The 26,977-nt window shown below is 40.7% G+C and overlaps 3 protein-coding genes across 4 annotated transcripts; 1 reads left to right on the forward strand and 2 right to left on the reverse strand.

Annotated features, from left to right (window-relative positions):
• Positions 1-2,978: 2,978 nt before the first annotated feature.
• LOC308088314 (alpha-N-acetylneuraminate alpha-2,8-sialyltransferase ST8SIA3-like) lies at positions 2,979-7,388 on the forward strand (the record flags this gene model as incomplete). The annotated part of the gene is made up of 5 exons (XM_080432718.1): positions 2,979-3,136; positions 4,442-4,564; positions 5,012-5,359; positions 6,194-6,403; positions 7,106-7,388. 5 exons carry the CDS (start codon positions 2,979-2,981, stop codon positions 7,386-7,388), a joined length of 1,122 nt encoding a protein of 373 aa, XP_080288844.1.
• A 4,402-nt stretch (positions 7,389-11,790) lies between these two features.
• LOC308088095 (ras-related protein Rab-27B-like) lies at positions 11,791-17,223 on the reverse strand. Its single transcript, XM_080432446.1, has 6 exons — positions 16,792-17,223; positions 15,483-15,666; positions 14,914-14,999; positions 14,656-14,759; positions 14,015-14,138; positions 11,791-12,170 (listed from the first exon to the last, which is right to left on the reverse strand). Exons 2-6 carry the CDS (start codon positions 15,639-15,641, stop codon positions 11,984-11,986), a joined length of 660 nt encoding a protein of 219 aa, XP_080288572.1. The 5' UTR covers positions 15,642-15,666; positions 16,792-17,223; the 3' UTR covers positions 11,791-11,983.
• A 112-nt stretch (positions 17,224-17,335) lies between these two features.
• Positions 17,336-26,786, reverse strand: poli (polymerase (DNA directed) iota). Of its 2 annotated transcripts, XM_080432996.1 has the most exons (10): positions 26,584-26,786; positions 25,077-25,196; positions 23,904-24,068; positions 23,153-23,299; positions 22,643-22,879; positions 21,659-21,837; positions 21,484-21,575; positions 20,378-20,511; positions 19,180-19,385; positions 17,337-18,674 (listed from the first exon to the last, which is right to left on the reverse strand). In XM_080432996.1, exons 1-10 carry the CDS (start codon positions 26,678-26,680, stop codon positions 17,829-17,831), a joined length of 2,223 nt encoding a protein of 740 aa, XP_080289122.1. In that variant the 5' UTR covers positions 26,681-26,786; the 3' UTR covers positions 17,337-17,828. The 2 variants fall into 2 exon arrangements, with proteins under 2 accessions (XP_080289123.1, XP_080289122.1); XM_080432997.1 differs by lacking the exon at positions 23,904-24,068 and having other exon boundaries at positions 17,336-18,674.
• Between the last annotated feature and the right edge of the window lie 191 nt (positions 26,787-26,977).

A 26,977-nucleotide genomic window follows, 5' to 3' on the forward strand; every position in this document is an offset into this window, starting at 1 on the left:
TGTTTAGTCAACTGATCTCTTTTGTGGTGGAAGTAGTAGGCCTACTCCTACGACTACAGTGTAGAAATACTTCCTTAAAGTCCTGTATTAAAAATCTTGTTAAAAGTACAAAAGTATTACCATCAGAATATACGTACAGTAAAAGCATGAATTATACAGAATGTCTATACTCTATATTATATTACTGAAATGCAATTAGAAGGAAACCCTGGCTGATTATGTGGTTTGCTTTCCAGTTCAGCTTAAAAACTACAGCAGGGGGAGAAAACAGAGCGACCAGCAAACCTTGATAAGCTAATCAAATTTGGGTTGTGGCATCATCTATGCTAGCACACTGGCACCACCCATGGCTCTGGGCACACCAAAATCGAACACACCCATTATAAATTAATATTATGATCAATCAAATTATTTAAAAAAATTAATCTCTGCAGCTGTGTTGTACTAGCTCTTAATGTATCTAATCTGCTGTAGTTTTAAAACTGAATTGGAAAGCAAACCACAAAAATCTGCCTATAGAGGGTTTCGTGCCCCTTTTTCCACCAGTGCTTTCATAATTTACTATGTAGGCTATCATCATTTATCAGTGCTCTCAGTGAGTTGCCTGAACATTCAACTAAACGTGATTAGCTGAGATATGCGTAATGATTTGCAAATCCGTTCAGTTTTGATTAGATATGCACCCTTTCGTGCAGATCTTTGAATGAATAGCCTGTTGGCAGGGGAGCCTGTGTGTGTGTGTGTGTGTGTGTGTGTGTGTGTACGCGCACATGCACACAAAAAAGAACACGTGCGTGTCGGGGCGGTCTGTAGGCTACAGTCTGCTGGCATGATGTGTTGACGGGCATTTCTAATCCATCTCCCTGATTAAACCGCCTGCTTGCCGAGAGAGAGGAAGAATTGCACAGTGGTGGAAAAAGTACTCACATGTTTTACTGAAGTAAAAGTATATATACTGCTATGAAGAAATACTCTGTTACAAGTAAAAGTCCGGAATTCAAAATTTACTTAAGTAAAAGTACAAAAGTATTGGTAAAAAATGTACTTAAAGTACCAAAAGTAGAAAGTACTCATTATGCAGAATGTCCCATTTCACAAGTTTTCAAATGTATAAAATGTAGGCCTATAATAAAAATATTTTGAAAATAGCAGATCTACAAGCTCACAATGCATCCCGATGCACACATTATGAGCTTGTAGAGCGGCTATTTTCAAATGGCCGAAATGTTTAGGGCTGAAGTGGTTAATGTATGTTTTGTAGTAATAATCAAAATCTACAAAGTAACTAAAGTTGTGCAATTAATAATAGTGGAGTAAAAGTAGGCCTACAATATTTGTCTCCGCCAGGCTGAAAGGCATAGCCGAGACTGTTTTGCACCCTGTGTGTGTGTGTGTGTGTCTGACCAGCTAATCTCCGGCACTGCTGGGCCCAATCTGGGAACCCATCGCCAAATGAAAAGGAACAAACAGTGCCCTCTGCAGAATCTGTTCTTGAGAGATTATGCTGGGCCATTCGCAGCGAAACTGTGCACGCACACTCCCTGGATGCCAGAGCAGAACCTCTGCCCCACATTTCTGAAACACATTTCTTGACAGTACTCCTACAGACTTTGTCCAAACATCACGCAAATCAGTACACAGTATCTCTATAATCGTTAAATGAAACAGGTCTTCCAGATTTTTCATATTCCATTTGGCTAAGATTGGCTTCCAAAGTTTGCAGGAGTGCTCCGTTTTGAACAAAATGCCTCAAATCATGAACACAGTGTACGATTTCCATGAAATTTTGCACACACATTCCCACTATAGGCAGAAGAAGAAATGTCACTTGAAATATTTCAAATCAGCCTCTATAACAGGCCGATTTGCATTTTTACCTATAACTGCACCAATCTGTGTAAAACTTTGTATGCGCACTCCCTAGAGGCCAAGGAAAACCCTTTGACCTGCATTTTTACACCTGTTTTTTATAGCGCCACCAGGAGGCCGATTTATGTCAAACTATTTTTTGGATATTACTCCTTCAGATTTAATCAAAATTTCACACAAATCGGTACACATGATCTCTATAGTCATGTGATCAAGACAAATTTGTTTGGTTTATGGTTTTTCATATTCCATCCTGATTGGCTAAGATTATAACATCAAAAGTTTGCAGGAGTGGCCTGTTTTGAACAAAATGCGCAAATCATGAACGCAGAGTCCAATTGCAAAAACTGCACTCACATTGGCACTATAGATTGAGGAACAAATGCCACCCTTTTAACATTGCCCTATAATAGCACCTCCTATTACTCCTACAAGTTTTGTCCGATGTTTCATATTCCATCCTGATTGGCGAATACCGAACATTGCTGGCCCACAATCTTATAGCCTACCTTACCTGGCGGAGACCTGTGCTCCGAGGAGCACTTTTTCTAGTTGTCTCTGAGATGTAGTGGCGTAGAAGTAAAATGACTGAAAATCTGAAATACTCAAGTAAAGTAGAAATACCTCAAAATTGTACCCATAAGTACAGTACTTGAGTAAATGTACTTGGTTACTTCACACCTCTGGAATTGCAGTCAGTCCGCCGTGCACGCCGTCAGTCAGTCAGTCAGTCAGTCAGTCGGTGAGGGGATGGGCAGGAGGGGGAATGCCTTGGACGGAACAGCAGCAGCAGCATCGCTACGCGACCACCATCCCATTCCCAACCGCAGCGCTGCACAGGCACCTGCTGCCGTCCATTTTACGCCATCGCACAATATGAAATCTGCGATCAGCATCATCATCTTTTGTAAACAACCAGACAAACGCTCCTCTGCACCCGGGCAATGAAAAGATAGGCGCGCATATCGCTGTGTGAGTGTGTGTGCGTGGCTTGCGTGTGTGAGCGTGAGTGTGTGTGTGTGTGTGTGTGTGTGTGTGTGTGTGTGTGTGTGTGTGTGTGTGTGTGTGTGTGTGTAGGCTGCTAGGGGGAATGAAAACGCTCCGACAACATGGTCCGTATAGCGAACGCCTTGGGGCTGGTTATTCTGAGCGTCGCTCTGCTCATTCTGTCTCTGATCAGTTATGTGTCGTTGAAAAAGGACAGCGTCTTCTCGGCCAACAAATATGACATGGGAGGACCGAGGATTATGTTCCATGCGGGGTTTCGGTGAGTATTCACTAGAATTGTTGTGTTGATTGTAATTGCATGATCGGGGAGGCCCATATATTTCATAAACGTGCCACATTTGGGTCTTATATGCACGCTGCAGCAGCAGGGGTCTCTGGCCTAGTGTGTGTTGTTGTATTGATCAGTCTCAAGCCTAAAATACAGGGTAACAGGATAGGTGGGCGCCTCGATGTAAAATTGGCTATTTTGTCCAAAATGTTAAAAAACTAAAATATTTGAAAAATGGTCTTAAGTAAAGTATACATGGTTATAACATACTTAAACATTCGACAATTAAGGTCTAATAATTCTACAATTGCTATAAAATTGCTACACAACCTGTACATCCAGTCATTGTGGGGCATAAACAAGAAGTTGAAGGATGAAATTAAGTCTGATAATGATTTACCGGGTATGTTCACATCATACTTTACATTACTTAAGACCATTTTTCCGAATATCTAATTATTTTATCATTTTTGGACAAAATAGCCAATTTTACATCGAGGTGCCCAGATGTCCCTATAGTGCCCACCTATCCTAGGCTGTATCCAAATACAGGCATGCATCAACATCGTTTTCTGGTTCAGTTTTGGGGCCTACGTGTTGAATAGACTGCCTTGAGTCGGCTTTCTTGAATTAATTACACAAACGTGGTCATTGTGTAATACGAGCTTCTTGTGAAGCTTTCAATCAAATAGAGGAGCTGTCCGTGGTACTGATGAGACTGTGTTTGCTTCTGTGGCTGTGCACAGTCGTGAGACTCGTGACCTAAATTTTACTCTCATATTATATCATCGTCAGTGGTGGAAAGTACCTAAGTGCATTTGCTCAAGTACTGTAGGCTACTTGAGTAGGTGCATTCACTTTACTTGAGTATTTCAATGTTTTCATACTATTTATATACTCCTATCTAAGTCTCAGAGGCAAATGTTTTACATTTTACTCCACTGCAAATATTTCACACCTCTAGATACTAGTTAATTTGCAGATTTAGGCTGTTGATACAAAATACACATTAACTAATACATTATGATGTATTAAGCCTCCAGGCAGCACATAAAGTAATTCAAATGAGCCACACCTTTACCAGCTGCAGTGAAATAATAATAACATTATTGTGAAATGGAAATGGTGTCATTTTGATGCCAATTACTTCTGTACTTTTACTCAAGTAACATTTTGAATACAGACGTAACAGAGTATTTCTGCATTGTGATATTGCTCGTCCTGAGTACATTTTCCACCATTGTACCTTAGTTATTGAATGTGATCTATGAAATATTAATAATAATATATTTCCAGGTCTCAGTTCGCCATGAATTTCCTGGACCCATCCTTCATTCCATTAACCAATGCCCTAAATGAAGAACTGTCAGGGAAGCCGTCGAGATGGAAGTTCAACAGGACTGCTTTTTATCAGCAAAGGTAATTCTCCTGTTGGCATCTTCTTCCATTTCCCATTACTTTTTTCCATTCCGTTTACAGTCTCAAAACATTTGTAACACTGAGTGCAGTGTTGCCCAACCTGGGGTCTGGGTCCCTTTTGGGTGTAATGCCAAAGATTACAGGGTGGGGCATGATTGGAGGAAGACCAACATTTTAAACATGTTGCACAAAATCATAACTAACTCGCACATGTAACATCATTGGAGCACACTGACATAAAAAAAAAGTTTCAAAATAGCAGATCTACAAGCTCAAAACACATTGTGATGCGACACGTTGTGAGCTTGTAGATCGGCTTATTTGGGTATTTGTCATACAAGGTTAAAATATGTAAGAGGGAGGGGGGGGGGGGATCATTAACTGAATGTATGAGTCTATGATGGAGACGGTTTTCTGCAGCACAGCATCCTGTTGACTGTCTTTCAGGAAGGAAATCTTCAACTACATCAACATTGCCAACAACTTCTCTCTCACCAAGAATGCCGTACGTGTGGGCCAGCTGATGCACTTCGACTACTCGAGCCACAAGTACGTCTTCTCCATCAGCAACAACTTCAAGTCCCTGCTTCCGGACACGTCGCCCATCCGCAACAAGCACTACAACGTGTGCGCCGTGGTGGGCAACAGTGGCATTCTCACCGGCAGCCACTGTGGCCAAGAGATCGACCAGGCCGACTTCGTCTTCCGCTGTAACTTTGCCCCGACGGAGGTCTACCATAAAGACGTCGGCAGGAAGACCAACATGACCACCTTTAACCCCAGCATCCTGGAGAGGTAGCTACTACTACAACCTGCTTTCTAAAGATTATTTTTATGCCTTTATTTAGAGATGGATACGGAAAGTAGGCTGACAGGAAATGGGGGAGAGAGATGGGGGGGGGGGGGGGGGTGACACGCAGCAAAGGTCGCCAGGCACGGGAGTCGAACCCGCGACACGCTGTCAGGCATTGCAGCCTAGGGTGCCTGGAACCGTCACACTACGGCCCAGGCCTACAACCTGCTTCCTCGCCATGCTCTAAGGAAGATGCACGCAGGTGGAAATCAGCTGCCGTTGTGGTTATTTTAATGTAACTTTATGCCCCAACTGTGGTTCTCAACCATTTTGTGAGCTCTGGACATATTTCAAACAATGCTTAAGGGCCACTCCACCCCACAACAATATGTATATATTTAATATATAAGAATATATCAGTCATTTCTATTTTATTTCATTTATGAATGAATGATCTTAAAGCTGGATTTATAACACCTTGTGAGCTTATAGATCAGTTCATTTCGGTACGTGACACTGCATGCAACCAAGTATATCAAGTCATTAACAGTCAATATTTTATTTCAATCTTTTTTCCCCCGCTCCATTCTTTTTTATTTTGTTTTGATGGACTTGAAATAATGATTAAACATATTTCTGATACATTCAACAAAGGTACAATATATATTTTAAACATTTTCCCATGGACCACCTGTATTATGCCGTGGACTATCGTGGACCGCTGGTTGAGAAACATCGGTCTACAAAATTCACTTTGTGAGTCCAGAGTGACTTGCAGTCACTGGACTGGAGCTTACTACCTCATAACCGTGAGCACCTGGTATCTTTTGTTTTAGGTACTACAACAACCTGCTGACAATCCAGGACAGGAACAACTTTTTCCTCAACCTGAAGAAGCTGGAGGGAGCTATCCTGTGGATCCCTGCCTTCTTCCTGCACACCTCGGCCACAGTAACCAGAACGCTGGTGGATTTCTTCGTGGAGCACAAGGGGCAGCTGAAGATCGAGTTGGCCTGGCCAGGCAACATCATGCAGGATGTCAACAAGTAAGTATGAGGGAGAATGTCCTTGGGGTTGGCCACCCGCAGTAGCAAGGGGGTGTAAGTGCTATTTTATGTTAAGTGTTAAATAGCTCTATATTCCGGTAGCAAACCATTGCTATAGAGCGTCTGTTCAGTAACAGGCGTCTCCCTGTCTCTCCAGCTCTTTAGATAACAGAAAATACATTTTCAGTTCAGGATATACCAATTTCATCCAATCAGGAGAGAGAACTTATACAGGATACAGTATTAACAAGTCAAATTGGAAGTGATTAAACAAAGAATTAGCAGACAACTGGAACTGGAACACAATAACATTGAAGCTAATAAATTATCTTTGTGGTGTTGTCTTTTCTTATTGGATAAAAGTTTTTTTTCTCCTCTTCTTTTTACTAAAGAGCTGGAGAAATGGGGAGTCCCCTGTCCCCTGAACAAACACTCTATAGCAATGATTGCTATCGGAATATACTGTAGAGCTTTAACCTTTTAACCCAAAAAAATATATCACGTAAACACCCTCTAAAATCATTACCTTCAAAACATCTGCTTTTAAAAGGGTCATTTTACTTGAACTTGTTCCTGTGGGTACAACCCACCATTAAGTCTTTTTTTTATACAACGCTCAAGTCAAAATACCTATTATTTTGCTTCACATTGTCATGCACAGAGTTGGTATCCGATTTGTGAATCGTTTCCATTTGCTTACAGGTACTGGAAAACGAAAAACCTGTCTCCTAAGCGACTCAGCACTGGAATCCTGATGTACACTCTGGCGTCCGCCATGTGCGAGGAAATCCACCTGTACGGCTTTTGGCCCTTCGGCTGGGACCCCAACACGGGCAAGGAGCTGCCCTACCACTACTACGACAAGAAAGGAACCAAATTCACCACCAAGTGGCAGGAGACCCACCAGCTGCCCAGTGAGTTCAAGCTGCTCTACAAGATGCACGGAGATGGTGTGACCAAACTCAGCCTGTCACACTGTGCCTAGGAGGACATCCTGAGGGCAGCGGCCATCAGACTGACAACTCCAGAGACCATGACCCAGATACATTTCGCTCATGCTTTTCGTTTGTGACGCAGACACGCCAGTGCATGACCAGCATTAAAGGCATTTCACGGCACCCGCATTCTAGAAGCGCACGCTCATGTTACTCATGACACATCCAGGTTCTCAGGCCGACGAAGCGGGTTATTCACACCAAGGCCTGAGTTATACTGTCCCTGGTTGCATGCGGATGTCGCACACCGAAAATAGGCTGTTTTTGGGGACACCGGTGTGCAACCAAGTATAAATCAGGCTTAAGGAGATGTGGTCGCCGTTATGTGAATTATAACCACGGCTGCATTTGTTACTCCTTTGGTAAAGATGAATTGAATACTGACAGTTCTACTTGCTGTTCACTTGCTTCCCGTCTCTCTCTTGCATGGCTGCTGTGGCAAATTACCGTTATTCAAGCAAACGTCATTTATTCCAGTCAGGGTCCACAAGGGACTCATTTGAGGAAGTAACCACATTTCCCCCAACTCTGTTTTGAAAGAGAACTTGGTATTGATTAAGGCATAATGCTATCATAATGCCTTTTCCGAGGCTGTTCTGATTCTTTAAACTTTGATCACTGCCTAATCTCAGGGAGGGAGATCGATCAGTGTTTTTTGCTAATCAAATTCGAGGCCTCTGCAGAGGTGCAAACGCTATTTTCCAGTCCTTTCTATTCTGGAGGTGACAGGCAGTGGGCATGGCTCTGAACGTTATGTGTTTACAATATTGTCACAATACCCCACAAGTCTATGCCTTTTATTGTCCTGAGACAATATGACTGTCCAACACAATTTTTGGGTGGAATTCTTTAAATCTTGGAATGAGAATAAACATTCCAGTGGTAAGCCATAGGCTAACATTATTTACGAGTCAGAACAGGGTTATTATAATTCAGAAAAAGGGGGTATACTGGGTTCTGATATTATAAGACCTGTGAAAGATCTTTACAAGAATTATCAGGAAACACATTTTACCTATATTTTGGGGTTTTCCCAACTGCATTGAAAAACTAATTAGGATATATGTCTTCTATTAATCTCATATTCTGCCACTGTTAGATTCTTATCGAACCACAAGCTGAATTTAAATTCATTAGCAGCCAAGTTTTTGTTGTTTTCTGTTCTGTTTTTGTTTTGTTTTGTTTTTTGGAAAGGTTATACATTTTTCAAAACCATATTACTTCCAATATTTGTGACATAAAACAGAGGAATAAGATGTTTGAAGATTCCTGCCACCTTGTTTAACGAGCATGATACAATATTTGAACGTCATTGCATGTGAGAGGCACTATGAAATGTTTAAGGCTAGTTTTGTACAACCTTTTGAGGGTAAAAAACATATATATATATTTATTTGCTATTGTTTATATATGGGATGGTATATTCCTTAGAATATTGCCAACGACTTTATATGGCAGATGTTTCAAAGCAAAAAGTCTGACTTCTATATTTCACATGGGACCAAACCTCTATTTCTCATTTTACCTTTCTGACGAATAAAGAACAAGCTTTATTTTTATATCTGTAGATTACCTTGACTTCTCAAACATCAGGCTCCATGACAGACCTATCATGCCAAGCTGACCTTACAGCTGGAATGGTGGACTGGTGATTAAGAATGACAGGGCCAAAAACACTAGAAGCCACATGAAGACCTCGTGACTCGTGGCACATGCTTGTGTTGTTAACCACTTAAGGGGGGATGAAACCCTCGGCTGATTTTGTAGTTTTTGTTCCAGTTAAGCTAAAAAAAGAAAAGAAAACTACAACAGGGTAACAATAAGGCTGACCGTATTGTACACCATGATGTAAGCAACACAGATGCAACAATTCTTTCTTTTTTTAATTTATTTAGGTGTGCAAAATGTACAAGCATTGACCAGTGGCACAACCCTGGATCTGAGCACACCCAAATCAAATTAGCTGAAGCGGTGTTGCTTACTAGTCTGCCATGTTTTTAATCTGCTGTAGTCTTTAACCTGAAGTGGAAAACAAACTACAAAATCAGCCTAGGGTTCCATGCCCCTTTAAGCCCTATACATACTTTGTCGTCCGACAAAAAGCGGAAATAGCAGATCTAGAAGCTCACAACGTGTAGCAATGTCAACTCAATGTGACACTTTGTGAGCTTGCACATCTGCTATTTTTTTTGCCATTATTGACAATGTTAGAAACAAAATTTAAAAGATTGGGGGGAAATATTGAATTTGTTTTGGTAATGTTTGGCCAAAATATGGACGCCAGGGTTAATGTGGTTAAAACTCTGAAGACTTGTATGGAGGTTGAACTCGCATGGTGTGAAGAAGAGGTCTCTCCATGCACTGGGGTTGGCATGCCTTTTGTAAGTTCAGCTCTCAACGTGGTAGACATATGTGCATTCTTTGTTATTCGTCTCACATAAGTTCCTCTGTCTTACTGGGCGCCGTTGGCATTTCAGAAAGTAACTCATGGCTCCTTTTATTGTGCAGTCGTCATTGGAAAGCTATATCACAAATCTGAGGTCTGGGTTTACGTAGTTGAATCTTAGGCCACCTAGTTAGTGCCATGGATATGTAGAGTGATTCCTTTTAATCACACCTATAGAATGTTCTGTAAGTACACCAAAGAGCACCCGTCCAAGTGAAAAAATGTACCATTACCTGAATGTGCTGTGATTTGGGATTTTAGGATACTGTACAGCAATCGGAATTCAGTTGTAGAGGAAGTGGTATTGCCAATTTATTTTAATTGATGTATGATGTCAGAATTGTCGTGGCACAAAATGGGAATTACCTACTATGTGGTGTCATTAAGGACTTTGGTTTTCTTGGTTTCATTCCACGTTCTGTTGCAGACGTGTTGTTTTGTGACTCTTATGAATGTCATCCTAATCAATACTTTGATGTTTTACTCTTCAGCAAACACACCAGCTCCTATATGAACTATTCTTCCCCTCAAAATGACTTCTTTCTTTAGTGTTCACTGTCAAAGATAATACGAGAACAGAATCCCAGACCCTCGCTCTTCAGGACAACAGTTGTATTTCAACGGACAGAAGAGCTTCTGTGCATTGCACACTTGCATTGTTCAAACTAATGACTTTACTCACATGAACTGACAGCATTTACTCCATGGACTTTCTAACATTCTTACTTTTATCTTTCTTAAATTTGCATGGCAACTGTCTCCCATAATCCATATTAAAGCTTAGCAGTACACGTGTCATATGAACTCATAAACCATGTATCTTGGTTATTGTAAGGAGAATGACCATTCATGTAAGAAATGTAACCATGTGTTAAATGTTTTTCAATTATACTTCATGATAAATATACGTACGTATGTGCCTGCATATTCCTTCCATCAATGCCTCAATGTGTCAAATAAAAACAGTATTTTTCTCTGATCTCATTAGTGACTGTAATTAACTTTTTTCATAACCAGTTGCTGCCATATTAAAACTGCAATCTGAAACTTATTTGAATGAATTCCAACTTTGAATCAATCTGTATCGTAAAGATATTGCATGTTAATACAATATAACTAGTAAATCTACAGTGGTTGGAGGTGGTCTCCCTACACTTCCATTAAGAAATGTCGACCACAGTGTCACATAGGACACCTACTGGTTGACAAGTAGTACTGCCTGAAGCTCATAAGGCCAATATCTCCCCGGAACAAGCAGGGATTGCCTCTTGGATGAGCGGCAAGAATTTGGTGTCATGCGGGAGACTCCTGGGTAGGACATAAAAGTCACAGATTGCAGCTTTAAGTTCCCACGTACAACAGGATCACCCATGTATTTTCAGTGACTATTTACATTATAAAGAAGGGGAAAAAAAGCATTCTACTGTGGCACTCTATTGCTCTTTCAAGACATTACTTTGAATATGTTGGTCAAAGGACACGACACAGCGTGTGAATAACTAGCGCTACAGTGCAGCAAATACAAAAGTAACGTAAACATAAGCAACATAAGATATTCCTAAACTACTTCTGCAGTTCATTTAGCTTTCCTTGATGAAGGCATAGGATTGCTGGTTCCAGCCAGTGGTGGAAAGTAACTAAGTAGATTTACTCAAGTACTGTACTTAAGTGCACTTTTTGAGGAATTTTTACTTTACTTGAGTATTTCCAATTTTCAATACAATACTTTTACTTCTACTCCACTACATCTCAGAGGCAAATATTGTACTTTTACTTACTTACTTTTTTGATTATTATTACAAAACATACATTAACCACTTCAGGCCTATATACATTTCGGCCATTTGAAAATAGCCGATCTACAAGCTCTACAATGCGGTGCATTGTGAGCTTGTAGATCTGCTATTTTCAAAAGAGTTTTAGACCTTTTATACATTTGATATGCACAATGAGTACTTTCTACTTATGGTACTTTAAGTACATTTTGATACCAATACTTTTGTTTTTTTACTCAAGTACATTTTTAATGCCGGACTTTTACTTGTAACAGAGTAATTCTGCATTGCAGTACAGATACTTTTACTTAAGTAAAAAAAAAATAGTACTTTTTCCACCACTGGTTCCAGCATAATTCACATGTCAGCAACATTTCCTCTGGGAGGGGGCCTCCTCCATCTTGCTGCTGGTGTTCGGGCTGCCATTGAGCTGAGAGCCAGGCCCTCTCTCCAATGTCTGCTCCATCCTCTTCATCACCAAGTCCAGCAGGGTGGTCACTGCCTTCTCCACTTCAACGCCTGTGGCAGAGCTTGTCTCAAAGTAGGGGATCCTGAAGACACAATGTAAAAGTGTTTGGCATTTCTTTTTAGTTTTTTTTGTAAAAAGAACTCATTCTATGCTCCGATAATCATTGTGTGTTTTGAGAGTTTGCTCAGTAACAGCTCTTCAGTAAAAAGAAAATACATTTTCAGGCTAGCATATAAATTGAATCCCCACAAAGACCCTTTATCAGCTTCAATTTTACAGTGTTCCAGCTCCAATTTTGTCTCCTCGTTTTTTCTGTTTTTTTGTTGTTGTTTTTTTTCTTTTCACTTCCAATTGAATTCCACTTTTACCCTGTATCCTGTATGAGTTCTCTATGCTAATTGGATACAATTGGTATCCCAACCTGAACATGTTTTTTCTGTTAAAGAGATGGAGTGACTGGGAGACACCTGTTATTGAACAAACTCTGAATATAGAGTTGTATATACTGTAAGACATATTTTAAACACACATTTTAACAAGAAATATCACTTACATAACCTTTAACTAGGAATGCAGACCATATAATGAAGCATATTATCCACCTAAGCCATAATTTATACTTAGTCATTCGACAATGTCATGCAAAAACATCAGGTCTACAAGCTAACAATGTGACGCATTGTGGGCATGAAGATGAGCCATCTTTTTGGGAAGGCCAGTTATTTCATCGTTTGGGAAGGCCAGTTATTTCCAGGCCAGTTACTTCGATTTGAGTCTCTTGTCAACCAGTAATAGACCTACACGACAGGCTCAAAATCTCAATAGAAGAGCAGGAAGACCACCTCCAACCACCGCGGTTGTGTCAGTTATACTGTATATATCTGTATTAACCCATTAAAACCGAGAAAGTGTCATTTTAGATTTGAACCACTTTATAACCATTATACTTTGGTTATTCAAAAATAGCAGATATACAAGCTCATAGCACGTCACTTCATGCCGCGCTATGAGCTTGTAGATCTGCTATTTTAAAAAAATCGTGAAATATTTTCAGAAAACTGATTTAGAAGACATTTGTAGAATCGGCCTCAGATCTTATGGGTTAACAGACACAACCATACAGATAGGTCAAAATAACATTCCCTAAAAAAGCTAGAGTCTATTAGGAGAGTGGGGTGATGACTCACCCATTTTCTGGTGAACTAGTTAGTGGTGGAAGAAAAGTAGGACAAAAGCCAACCTGTTTCTGTCATCTATGTACTTTAATACCTACTTCTTCATGCGACGGTGTCGCTCACTGAACATTTGAACTTGAACATTTGAACTTTCAAATGTTTCGGTGAGTGACACTGCCGCATGATGAAGTAGGTATTAAAGAGTATAGCCATTTGTTTACAGCAGCTCAGCTGACGGCAAATCTATTTTTCCCCTGAATATAAACATGAAGTAGGGCTTTCACCAACTAGTCGACTAGTCGAGTAGTATAACCACTAGTCGACCTTGTTGGTACTAGTCGAATAGTTTTTATTATTTGTTTTAATGCCATAGTAATGGCCCATCTTACTATTATTATTATCCTCCTGACTTTATTTTGTACAAAAGTATGCCCAATAAAAGCCTATTATTGGGCAATGGGGATCCTTGGAGACGCTGCTGTGGTGCTGTGCTGCTGTGCCAGAAGCGCTTCCCTTAAAACGCCAAAAATAAGGGCAGGAGGATAATAATAATAGTAATATAGAAGTAGGATGGCATTAAAACAATGCCCACCCTAAAAAAAGATATAATAAAAAAAAAAATTAAAAAAAAGGAAATTTCGACTAGTCGACTAGTCGACTACCACTGGGTCAAATTAGTCGACCTGTAAAAATCTCTAGTCGTGAAAGCCCTAACATGAAGTAACTTAGAGTAGCTATGTGGCTCACTTACCCATATCGGTCTGCCATGTCTTTGGCTTGTTTGGCATGAACATCCCTCAGGTCTCGGAGGTCTGCCTTGGTGCCCACCAGGACTATATCTGGACTGTCACAGTACGCATTGGCCTGCAGCTGACCTGAACCCACACAGGCAATTAGCTTATATTAACCACTTAAGCCCCATTTTTTTAAATAGCCGGGTTGAAAGTGGTTAAGTAAGTGAACGGTACAGATGTGAATGTGTATCGGGCAGGCCTCCAAATATCAACCAACAAGCCATGGTGAAAGCTCTTACTGTACATTCACCTTTCAGGTAGCCTGATGTGCCAGTCAACAGGAGATTTTATATTTGACATTTTAACCACTTTCAACATATTTTAATCCCTATTTTGGGCAGTTCATAAGTGAAAATGTATTTTCAAATTTGTATAGATCTATAATCTCAAAACAAGCTGCATTGCATCACGTTGTGAGCTTGTAGATCCGTTTTTTTTTTGCCATTTGTCATACAACAAAGTATTTTGTCGCTGTCGGGTAGAATTTTTTCAGCATTATTTTTTTTTTTTTCATAAATCAACACTATTGAACACCCTTTACATCTGTGTGTGGGTTAAAAAAAAACGGCGCACAAAAGAAATACGGCTGATACTTTACTCATCCAGTTCCTGACGTTTAGGAAGCTTTGCTGATTGGTCAAGTCAAACATCAACAGAAATCCCATGGCATCTCTGAAGAAAGCTGTGGTGAGACTTCGGAATCTGAATTGGAAATACACAACAATTATACACCCCAAAATGAACCCCAGGCCTAATAACTTGATTTCATAAAGTCTACTTTTATGTAATATTCATACATCATTGTAAAGCCACACCGTGTGTGCCTAAACTTCTGTATGTGTAGAGATGTTAATACCTCTCTTGTCCTGCAGTGTCCCACAGCTGAAGGTGGATTTTGAAATTCTTCTCTGTGATGCCATCAGCACCTGTACCCGTGTAGTTCTGAGGATGCAAACCACCAAACCGTTAACCAACACAATATGAATGTCCATAGATGAATTGGAACATACATACAGACACAAAAAGCCCCTGAATGGCAGGATCAGGTCCAAAGGGAAAAACTATATTTTCTCTTGGAGCACAGTATGAACTGTACTGTTGCGTAGCCCGAATTAGGGCAAACATTTTCACAATGGGGGCCCGAGGGCGTCCAATAGGAAAGGAGAGGAATAGAAAAAAAGGAGGGAAAAAAAGAGACAGGAAAAAAAAGTTTATAATATTTCTTTCTTTAAATTCAAATCGTTTAAGCACTTTCAACCTGGTGTCCCTATTTTAGACATGTCATTATGGTAAAGCTTTCAAAATTTGTCAAACAAGATAAAACATTTAAAAAACAGTAGACCTAACAAGCTTGTATGCATATAAGTGCTTCTACACAGGGGAGTTCAGATGTCAAAGTGAAGGGTGCCGATTCCACACACTCACCACTCTCTTTTCCCTGAAGTCGATCCCCACCGTGGTGGTGAACTTGCGGTTGAACTTGTTGTCCGTGTACCTGAAGAGAAAGGTGGTCTTTCCCACCCCGGAGTCCCCCAATGCCAGGAGCTTTATCAGATAGTCATAGCCCCCTTCTTCTTCGGCCATTGTGCAGCTCAGTGCTCAGCTTGCCCTGTAGAACACAAGTCCACGGCACAAATACCCTCTTAACCTACCTCTGTAAGAGAGCAGTAACTGTATATACCATTGAAAGCCCTGGAGGGAAAACCATAAGGTGAAATGGCTCCTTTCACGAAGCACATAGTTGACATTCTCAGTCGAGCGGGTCACGGGCAACATCGAGGCTTAGTGGGCCGTCATAACTCCCCAATCATTAGAAGCTGATCACAGAGACTAGCACATGACTGGGGCTGGTTTCCACATGAGCGGTCAAATGCCTTTCTGCAGCTCCCTCCAACTACATGAGCAAAAAAACACTGGCTGTTTGGCAGACAGACCTCCTTTTATTGACTATCCGGGCCGTCTGCAGACAGCTCAACTCTGCGTGACACAACTCAGATCATTGCACTTCTGCAGTTCTGTACAACCGGGGAGACGTACACCCTAACGAAGGCATGGCAAATCCTTTTTGGTGCCAAATAAATGGTTTGTCTTTTTTTTCTCCCCCCCCCCCCACTTGCCTCATGGGCAAAGAGGGGGGTTTCAAGAAATATGTTTGTTTACTATGAATGCCATCTTAATTTGTGGTTGTTTTGTCATATTCATGGGATTGTCTAGAGTCATGCGACTCAAATTCCATTACCACAGCAGTGAAGGGAAATGGGATGCCTCGATCAAATCTAGATTCATGTCCCAAGCGCATGATTAAAGGTATTGGGTTCTATACATTCAGCAGAAGCAGCCATGGGAGAGATGTAGTAACTTGACACATACACCATGACAAAGAACCTGTAACTAACTTTCCGTACGTTGGATAAGAAACTTTCTCTCTCCGTTTCCCTCAACTTAAGTACCTTTATACAATATAAACAGCATATATAAAGTATATATTTGTTTACATAATACATACAATCTAGGTTGATTGTATGTATCCCTATTCCATGGAGCAAATCGCATCCATGTGATAGGGCCTCAGATGCAGCACATTATATTCTCACCTCCATCAAAATGTGAATCCACATATCAAAACTATACGAACAGCAAAAGTTGAAAATGTTTAGATGCTGTAAATCACTAATAAATACTGACCGAATAGCCTTCAGTGGAGTAAAAATAAATAACAGAAACAGAATCTTACCAATCTAGCCAGACCAAATGCCAACTTCCATTCAGAGAGCTCACCCGATCCGTGGTTGGTAAAATACTGAGTTTTTTAGGACATACTATTGCCTGAACTTTTCCCCTTCTCACATGTGATCCAGGGAGGAGTTTGAGGCTAAAAAGGACCAAGCAGGAGCTTGTGTTCTCAGACCTTGTGTTTTCTGGTATTTCTCATGAGGGAAGGAGCCCTCTGAAAACTGGGATCATGGCCCCGTGGACAATTAACGTGTGCTTCTGTGGATTTAATTGAAAATCATCCAACTGCAGAGTTGGCCCATGTTCTAGAGGCTCAGAGAGAAATCCCAGCTCAAAATAAAAACACAGCTTAGAGGGAAAACTAATAATTTTAACAACAAGAGAGGGGAGCATAATACTTGCAGATTTCCATCTCAGTGTAGTTTGTAATATATTATAATCAGATTATCTGGTGCAAAAATGGATAAGAGGCTAAATCAGGTTATCAAGGGATCAAAGAATCAAAGAATTAACCAATCAAAGAATTGAGCAACATTGGCAAGATGTGCTTGAGCAAAATCTAAAGCAAACTGTCAACTGTTTCAGAAAATAATCAAGTTTATTTACACACAACCAACTCTTATCAATGTTGGCATTGTTGAAACAAAAAACTAAGATACTCTGATAGATAAACAACTGAAAACTCTAATTGGGTTTGAGGTTATTTAGCAGCCAGAACAACCGAAAACTCTAATTGTGGTTGAAGTTATTTAGCAGCTAGAACAACCAAAAACTCTAATTGGGTTTGACATAATTTAGCAGCCAGAAACACTCTAATTGTGTTTGACATAATTTAGCAGCCAGAACAACCAAAACATAAATTGGGTTTGAAGTCATTCAGCAGCCAGAACAACCGAAAATCTAATTGGGTTTGAAGTAATTTAGCAGCCAGAACAACCAAAAAATCTACGGTAATTGGGTTTGAAATAATTTAGCAGCCAGAACAACCTAAACAATTGAATTGGGTTTGAAGAAATTTAGCAGCCAGAACCAAAAACTCTAATTGGGTTTGAAATAATTTAGCAAGCTGTTAGCCTGGCTGCCTTTGCCTGCAGCCTTTCTGTCTTTGCTCAAACAGTTCCTCCCCTGTTTCTTGGAAGAGGCCGAGGGGGTCTTCAGCGCTGGTCTCTGCTGCTTCCATTCAGACATCAACTCCCTCTGGACATCGGGTGGAAGCTCAGAGAACACTGTAGGGTCCACATCTACTGGGAATCCACAGTCAGACGACTGGGATTCCATTGAAGTCCTGCTCTCTGTGACAGCTCCTGTTGGTGACGTGCTCAGGCCTGGAGGCAGCTGGTGTCTTGCAGTGGTCGGTTTGTCACATGAAACAAAGCCCATTGCGCCTTCTTTTCTGTCTTTAAAATGATGCGACTCAGCATGTTCCCAAGGATCTGGGTGGTAGTCAGCGGGACATGGCTGAGGTGGGTTGTTTTTAGGAAGGTGCTGCTGAATATCCAACGTTGCTCCGGTGGCAGGTTGGTTGCCGGTAGATATGTTGAAGTTACGGAGGGCGTTTGTGTAAGCAGGGGATAACAGTTCCTTCCGAATATCCTCAGGAAGAAGCCCGAACACTTCTGGATCAATGTCCGGGGGTAATCTGCACTTCAACTTCTGAGCGCTATTCCTTTCATCGATCTCCGAATCCACGGTGCTGCGTGTTACTTCCTGCTGACACAGAGGGCCCTGGTTCGTTGACAACCCTGGAAGCTTTCTTTTAGTACTGGGAGGGCTTTCTGGGAGTGCATCTTGAGCGCACATTTCCTCTGTGCTGCTCTGCTCCTCCAGGTCATATCCAAACCCATGATCCACCAAGTGGCTGTTCCCACTCTGAGACAAGTCACTCTGTTGGAGAGTTAAGGCAACTGAAGTCACAACTAGGGCTGCAACAACACATTATTATCTTAGCGATTATTCTATGGATTATTATCGACAAATTCTACTTAAAAAAATCATAATTGACTAAAAACGCTTAGTCTGATTGACTACTCAAGACATATTTTATACTACATTATACAATGGTGTCACACAAAAATAGTTAAAATATCCGATCTACAAGCTCACACCGCTTCACGATGTGACGTGTTGTGAGCTACATCGGCTATTTTTCAACATCGATAATTCTATAAAAATCTATTATTCTTTATAATCAATTAGCTCGATTAACTGTTGCACCCCTAGTCACAACCCTCAAAACACACTACACAAGTTAGGTTGTGCTTTATGGAGCTTATAGATTCATATAGTCATCAGAATAGCCAACGTTCCAGAGTGGCAACAAAATTCACGGCAAGTACGTTTATATTCAATATAAGCAAGCATTCAAACTTCAAAAGCTAAGCAGTATTACCTGATTCTGCGAAGAACCTTGTGTTTTTCTAGGAGATGTGAAGAAAGAGATTATGGAGGCCGTGCCGTTGACTCTGGCCCCTCTGGACTGCAGATTTGTGAAGCACACATTGATGAGTGTGAGGTGGAAGGCTGTGCCGCTTTCCACCATTTTGTGGAAGAGCTTCATGGCCATGGTGACCAGCTGGGCTAGTGCATCAGTGCTACCTAATGAAAACAATTACACAATGTATATTGAATGTTATAATGTACATCACCAAATCTGAGTTTATGACAATATTATCGAGTTATAATGTCGGGACAAACAAGAAAAGCCTGCGCTTAAAATACATAAACAAATGCATGTGCTGTAGCACATACCAGAGAACGAACACATGATTATCAGCTAATTCAGTTTAAAAACAGATTCAGTTTGTTAACTCATTCAGTGCCCGGCTTATTTATGTGCCACAGCCAAAATTAATTGTAAAAAAAAATCACACCCTGTGTGAAGTGGGCGGTGTCTTCCTAGCTAACCACAATACTGAATATTTATTGAAACACTCTTTATGATGGACAAAACCATAACTTAAAAAAAACAAATTAATTGTTTTTTTTAAGTTATGGTTGCTTATATAGGGCTATGCACATGTGTCATGTGACACTGGCCAATCACAGTCCTGAATAGATTGTGATTGGCCAATCACAGCGCAGGATAATTGTACAAATTTCCAAACCTCACTTTTAGGGGCGGTTTCACTGCCCAGGATATTTGTACATTTTTCCAAATCTCACTTATAGGGGCGGTTTCACCGCCCAAAAAGTGCTTAGGAGCCGAGATACAGCCTTTTTCAGTAAGAAGTTAAACAAAGAGTGAATGGAGCAGAATATTTTCAAATCATGATATCTTGGGTTCTGAATTTTTTTTTACGTCTTAGACGTCCAGTGGCACTCAGGGCTTATATTAACGGACGTCTTAGACGTCCAGTGGCACTGAATGAGTTAAAAGTGAACATAATATACTATGGCTCATGCATTGTGATTCTAATGTTGCTGAGCACAATGTCGTAAATAAATAGATATATCCTCCGAAGTTTGCATCCTGACCCACAGTTTGTGCATCCCTTCTCTTGAGAACATTTAAAAGGTTATACAATATGAGGCAACCTAACGCTCACAGGTGCCTGAAAGACAGCCTGTCTATACAGTTTCTTGCCTACCTGAGGTGACCTTCTGTCCTATGTGGTTGGGGATGGGACACTGGCGACTCTCCCGACTGAACCACTTGTTGGTTGCAGAGTATCTACGGATGGTGAGTCGGAAGGTTTGAGGCTGTCTGCCATCTTTGTGCATCCTTGTGCCAAACAAATGCAGAAGAATGTTAGATTCAGGGACAGAATCTAAAATGTAATACCTTTTTGCGTAAGAGAGCTTTTAGTGTACATTTTATGAAGAGTAACTAGAACTGCAGCTTAACTAATAGCCCATTTAGACCTGGAATGCATCTGTGTCACTTTAGGTTTCTTTGGCTATTCAAAAATAGCAGATATACAAGCTCATAGCGCGGCACCGAGTGCCGCGCTATGAGCTTGTAGATCTGCTATTTTTGAAAAGTCTAGAAAAAAAATGTTTTGGATTTTTTTCCAAAAACTGTTAGGATTTTGATTTTTTTTAAGAATCGCCTCAGGTCTTAATGGGCTAAATGTTTCTCTCTCCCCAATTTAGTCGTTGTGTCAATTGATTCCTCGCCACACACATTTGTGTGTGGGGGCTCCTCACCTGCCAGTGAGGAGCCCCCACCGGGAGGACGTCGTAGAGCCTCCGTCCTACTCCTCCCGTCCAACACTCCCTGCTGACAGGTGCCGCCCCAGCCCGTAGGGAGTACGTGCAGTGACAAATATCCCCCGACTTCCCTCCCCCAAACACGGGCCAATTGTGTTCGTAATTGACACTCGACAAAGCCTGATGCACTACTGCGGTGGGTTCGAACCCCCAGCCTCCGTGCAGTGTGTGGGCAGGTTAACTACATTTTTAAAGTAAAGAGGTTGACCTTTATTACTCCCCCGGGGTAAATTCTGTTTCAGCTTCAACCAACTGATGGCTGCTCAGATGGTTATCATGAGCGCTCAAGGGGAGCTGTTACACCCATGTCTTCAACATGGGTGAGCCGGGAGGCGAACCGGTGACATTCTGATTACCAGACGGCCTCTCTATCCACTCAGCTACGGCCACCCCGAAGTAGCTTGCCCAACACTGGTTTATAGGTTTTACAGTACAGTACATTGGTAAGTGAACGCAAAGTACACATTTTGTAAACCTGACCCACCTCTCCACCAGACTGCTTAGTAGGTCTTGTATCTTTTGCAAAACCTCTTTAGTCGAGGAGATTTTCTTGAAGGAGTCTTCATCACTGAGAGACTGACAACAAAATCAAAAAGCTGATCACAAAAAAATATTTTTGTTCTACAAATCAACTGAGTACGTACTATGTCCTGTCCTACCTGTGGGGGCCCAGTCGGGGTGACAGGAGAGTCATCGACCCCCAGGGCTAAGTTCTGCAAGCGTTGAGCACTCTGGGCCCCAAATTCCCTCACTAAGTCAGTCAAAGGGCAGAGCTGAAGGTCTTGTACGCTGACCAATCCCAGAGCCTGAAGTTTTTTACTGGTCTGGTGTCCCACCCCTAAGAAGATAATATTTAATAGCACTTTTAAAATGGAGGGTGGTGATGAAAGACAGCAAAAAGGTAAACAATCCAAATATATTTAACCCATTCAATCCCGGGAAGCATCTCTGTCAGATTTAGATTTCTTTGGCTATTAAAAAATAGCAGATATACAAGCTCATAGCGCAGCACAGAGTATCACGCTATGAGCATGTAGATCTGCAAATCTTACAGATTTGTGCGAATCTTTGAATATATATTTTTTCAAGCAAACATTTGTCAAATACTTTGTTCCAGGGACCTCCAGAAGCAAAGATTTGAGTCAAAGATGTTTGCTTGAGTCCTGGGCCGTAGCGTGACGGTCCAGGCACCCTAGGCTGCAATGCCAGCCTGACAGACAGCGTGTCGCGGGTTCAACTCCCATTCCCGACGACCTTTGCTGCGTGTCAAACCCCCATCTCTCTCCCCATTTCCTGTCAGCCTACTTTCCCTATCCCTCTCTAAAATAAAAAAGGCATAAAAAGCCCCAAAGAAATCTTTTAAAAACAATAAACCTTGAAAAGAAATATTATATTTCAAAGATTAGCAAATATCTTGAATATAGCAGATCTACAAGCTCGTAGCGCAGCACTCGGTGCCGCGCTATGAGCTTGTAGATCTGCTATTTTGAATAGCCAAAGTATAAAAATAATGGTTATAGCTAAAATCTAAAATGACACAGATGAGTTCCTGGATTGAATGGGCTAAATGATATATAAATAATTCGATACTGTATATAACACTTTATGAGAGTGTATTACATGCAAAACCTGAGGTTCTATACCTGGCACTTTGCGAAGACCACTTAGACAGCTCATGATGTCTTTGAGATTCTCTGGCAGCAGGGTGGTTTGCTGATTGGGCTTGAAGGTGCCCGACACCAGTTTGGCCAGTAGCTTGTTAGTGGCAACGCCAGCACAGCCAGTCAGACCCAGTTTGCTGTGGATAGCTGCTCTCAGCTCAGCCGCAATGCGAGAACCTAAAGCCAATCGTGGGTTATCGCTGGCCTTCACATCCTCGCCTGAGAAGTAAAGAGAAGACACAACAAAAAAATAAGTTTTACCTTTGACTTTATCTTACATGAGCTGATGATTTACATTCGTATTCTTCAAACTAGGAGACACATATCTAAAAAGGTTGAATTTCCATGCAGTGGGAAACTGAAAGAATGCAAATATTTGGTGATCATTTTAGCCTCCTCAGCTTGTTTCACAACTCGTTTCCTGGTTTCAGTGAGCCTCGAGCATCCTTGGAACTACACATCACTCTACATCTATGCAGGAACACAACCTACCGGCATGGTTGTAGACGTGGCCTTTGAACGAATAGCCGTTAGACTCTGATGTCCCCGTCAGCCTGTTGTCTATCGTCTCTGTGATGTCTATGAAGTTCTCATCAAAGCCCAGTCTCTCTACTAACGGACAGTAGGACATCAGCAGTTCTGGATGAAGGACAAGACAGTGCGTGAGTGTTTGGTTCAGCCATGTCAACAGAGAAGTTGAATTTGCAATAGGAGTACCTTTCAGCCTGTGATAGATTAGTGTTATAACTTATACGGCTGCAACTATCCATTATTTTCTCAACGATTATTCTATGGATAACTTACATATAATTTAAAAATACTTTGTATTAAAATTGTATCAACTATTGATGCAAAACTAATTCAGATTTAGAAAATTATCGCTTAAATCGATGACTCCGATTAGCCTTGTTCTTTACTTCGTCAAATCCTGTCACACAAAAATAGCCTATCAACAAGCTCATAATGTATCACATTGTGATGAATTGTGAGCTTGTAGACCAGCTATTTTTTTTTAATGTTTTGCCTATAATGACATGCCTAAATTAGGGATACCAGGTTGAAAGTGGTTAACTCCCCCAATTATTTTATTATTATTCTTTTTTCAAATTTCAATTAAACAGATTAGTTAAATTCGTCAATGGCTTGATAGGTTATAATTTTGCCTTAAAACAACAAATCTGAATAGAAAAGAGATCAGAACACAACAATATACAAGAGAATAGAATCTCCTGTTGGTGGCCACCTGTAACTTTGTAAGACATGTCCCGGTAATGCGTCAGGTCCTCTCCTTTCACCATCACCAGCTGAGGACATTTCTCCTTGGCATCAGTCACATACATCAGCTTGGTGACACCCAGGTCCCTGGCCACGTAGTTACACGTGACTATGATGTTCTTCTGTTGAATCCCTGCATGAGATACACAGCTGTAATATCATAAAACAAAAACTATAGTCTACTCTACACAGTCAAATCCTCTGTGTTCCATTTATCACTCTGAGAATATACAAATGGTCTACTTGTACAGCCTCAGAGTTAAATTAACACTGAGGGTGTAGGCCAGTGGTTCTCTATGTGGGGTCCAGGGGCTCCCAGGGATCCTTGAGGGGGTCCCAGGGAGTCCACAGTTAAATGACTGGTTTCAAGAACAATAATGGTTATTTTAGAGTTCAGTGTCATCTCTATAACAATACATAAACTTGTGTTGCCTATATGCTGTTTTTATGCCTTGCTTTTAATCTGTAGCACTCTGAGATTCGTGAGAATGTAAAGTGTGTTATGAATAAAATGTATTGTTATTATTATTATTATTATTATTATTATAAACTAAAGGAATTCTGGGCCAAATGACAGACCATAATCAGACCAAATCATGTGTAACATGATTGCCTTTGATTTACCTTGTGTCTTGCCTTGCGTGCCTACTGCCTAACAATAAAAAATTGTTTGGAGACCAAGACAGAAAAAGATTTATCAAATGGGAGTCTGTGGCTTAATGGTTAAACTGGGTGTCCTTGAAATTAAAATGGTTGAGAATCACTGGTGTAAGCCTTACAATTAATATATACTGTGTGTTTATTTAAATAAGCTAAATAGCTCTGTAGTCCCATAGTAAACATTGCTATTTATTTATTGCTATCTCCCCGTCTCTCCAGCTCTTTAGTAAACCGAAAATAGATTTTCAGGCTGGGATACCAATTTCAACCAATCAGGAGAGAAAACTAATACAGGACAAAGAATAAAAACGTGAAAGTGGAAGTGGTGAAACGCAGAAATGGGTGACCCACCCGAACATGTATTTTCTATTTACTAAAAGAGCTAAAGAAAACTTCGGTAAAACAAAAATATCACTTAAAGCAACTTTAACCTATTTGGTAGATGTGTTGAAGGCAATAGATAGATATTATAATGTTTTACCTAAAGGCACATTCCTCAGTGCAGGGTTCCTGAGCATTTCAACTTGTGCATAGAAGCAGTCCATATCAAAGTGCACGATGACTCTGTGACTGCGTGGTGTCTGACTGAAGCTGCTGGCCCCTGAAAAAGAGCATTATTATTAACAAGTATTATTTATTAGAACCACCTGAAACTCCCAAGTGCTCTGCTTGGAAGACTGACATTTACAATTTAAACTGTCTCATTTACATACTGTACAGCAGGGGTACTCAAAGTGGGGGGGGGGTCCTCAGGACCCCCAAGGGTCCTTGATGGGGGGCTGGGGGTCCCCAGCAAAATTATTGATGGTTAGGATTAGGAACCAACTTGTATACTGTCAAAGCAGATTAAGGGTCCATTTGATTGATAGTTACGAACCAAATGTACCCTTACTCTGTAACTCTGACATTGTACAAATGGAACCAAATAGGCAGTGGTGGAAAAAGTAAAAAAATAATTGTACTTAAGTATAAGTATCAATACTGAAATATAGAAACACTCTGTTATAAGTAAAAGTCCGGAATTCAAAATGTACTTGAGTAAAAACACAAAAGAATTGGCATCAAAATGTACTTAAAGTACCAAAAGTAAAATTATGCAGAATGTCCCATTTCAAGTTTTCTAGTAATGAAATCTCTTGAAAATAGCCAATCTACAATTTATAGATTGGCTATGTTCAAATGGCCAAAATGTATAGGGCTGAAGTGGTTAACGTTTTGTAATAATAATCAAAATCTACAAAGTAACTAGTAACTAAAGTACATTTGTCTCTGAGATGTAGTGGAGTAGAAGTAAAAGTACAGAAAATTGGAAATACTCCAGTAAAGTAAAAACACCTCAAAACTTTACTTAAGTACAGTACTTGAGTACATGTACTTACTACTTAGTTACTTTACACCACTGAATGGAACCAAATAGGTAACCATGGTTCACATGACGCTCACGGTCATGACGGTCACAAGCGTCATGGAACCACTTGTTCCTGGTTTGTGTTTTTTTTTACATTTACAACTGGTACATCTACATAAGCGTTCAAATTTCAAATATAAAGTGCTTACCCCCAAGCCACGGATGTAACCAGTTAAAGTGCACCAGTTTAAGTACCCGTATCTTCCGTATTGTTAAATAAAAAGCTTTTTAATCCTATCGCCGGTTATTTTCTCCGATGCTTTCAACTACGCGACCCTATCGGTTGGGAGGGGTATTGCAATCTGATACATTATAACAAATAAAAAAAAAATAGAAAATGGCCGCCGATCGGATTAAAATGCTTTTTATTGAACAATACGCAAGATACGGGTACTTAGACTATGCGCTTTAACTTGTTACATCCGTGGCTTGGGGGTAAGCATTTTATATTTGAAATCTGAACGTTTATGTAGATGTGGCAGTTGTAAATGTAAAACATTCGCAAACCAGGAACAAGTGGTTCCACGACTGTCATGGTATGAGTCATGTTTCAGGGCTACCAAATAGGCTGCATTTTTACCACAGGCGGCTGAAGTGTTGTTGGTCTGCAGATCAGTGAAGCTGCTCGTCCATTCAGTTCCATCCTCATCATCCATATCCTCATCACTGCTCTCCATTTCAAACAGAAGGTTTATTATATATAATTATTATAATGATGTGAAAATCAGAACAATCTGACACAGACAGAGCTGCTGGTCGCTCCACCAGTGTCTTGTGTTTACAGTCTTGGTCCGTTTTCTTTAGTTTTTGCATCAGTGACACCTACCGTTCTGGAGGCGTTAGTGCAACACAAGAAGAAAGTGTGCATGCCTGCATGAGTGCATGAGTGCGTGCGTGGGTGGGTGGGTGCGTGCTTGCGTGTGTGCATACGCGCGCGCATGAATGTTTAGTGTTTACTTCTGGAGTCTATAAAG

Source organism: Gymnoscopelus braueri, assembly GCF_963280865.1.
Source record: "Gymnoscopelus braueri genome assembly, chromosome: 7".
In the NCBI taxonomy this organism is placed as follows: Eukaryota; Metazoa; Chordata; class Actinopteri; order Myctophiformes; family Myctophidae; genus Gymnoscopelus; species Gymnoscopelus braueri.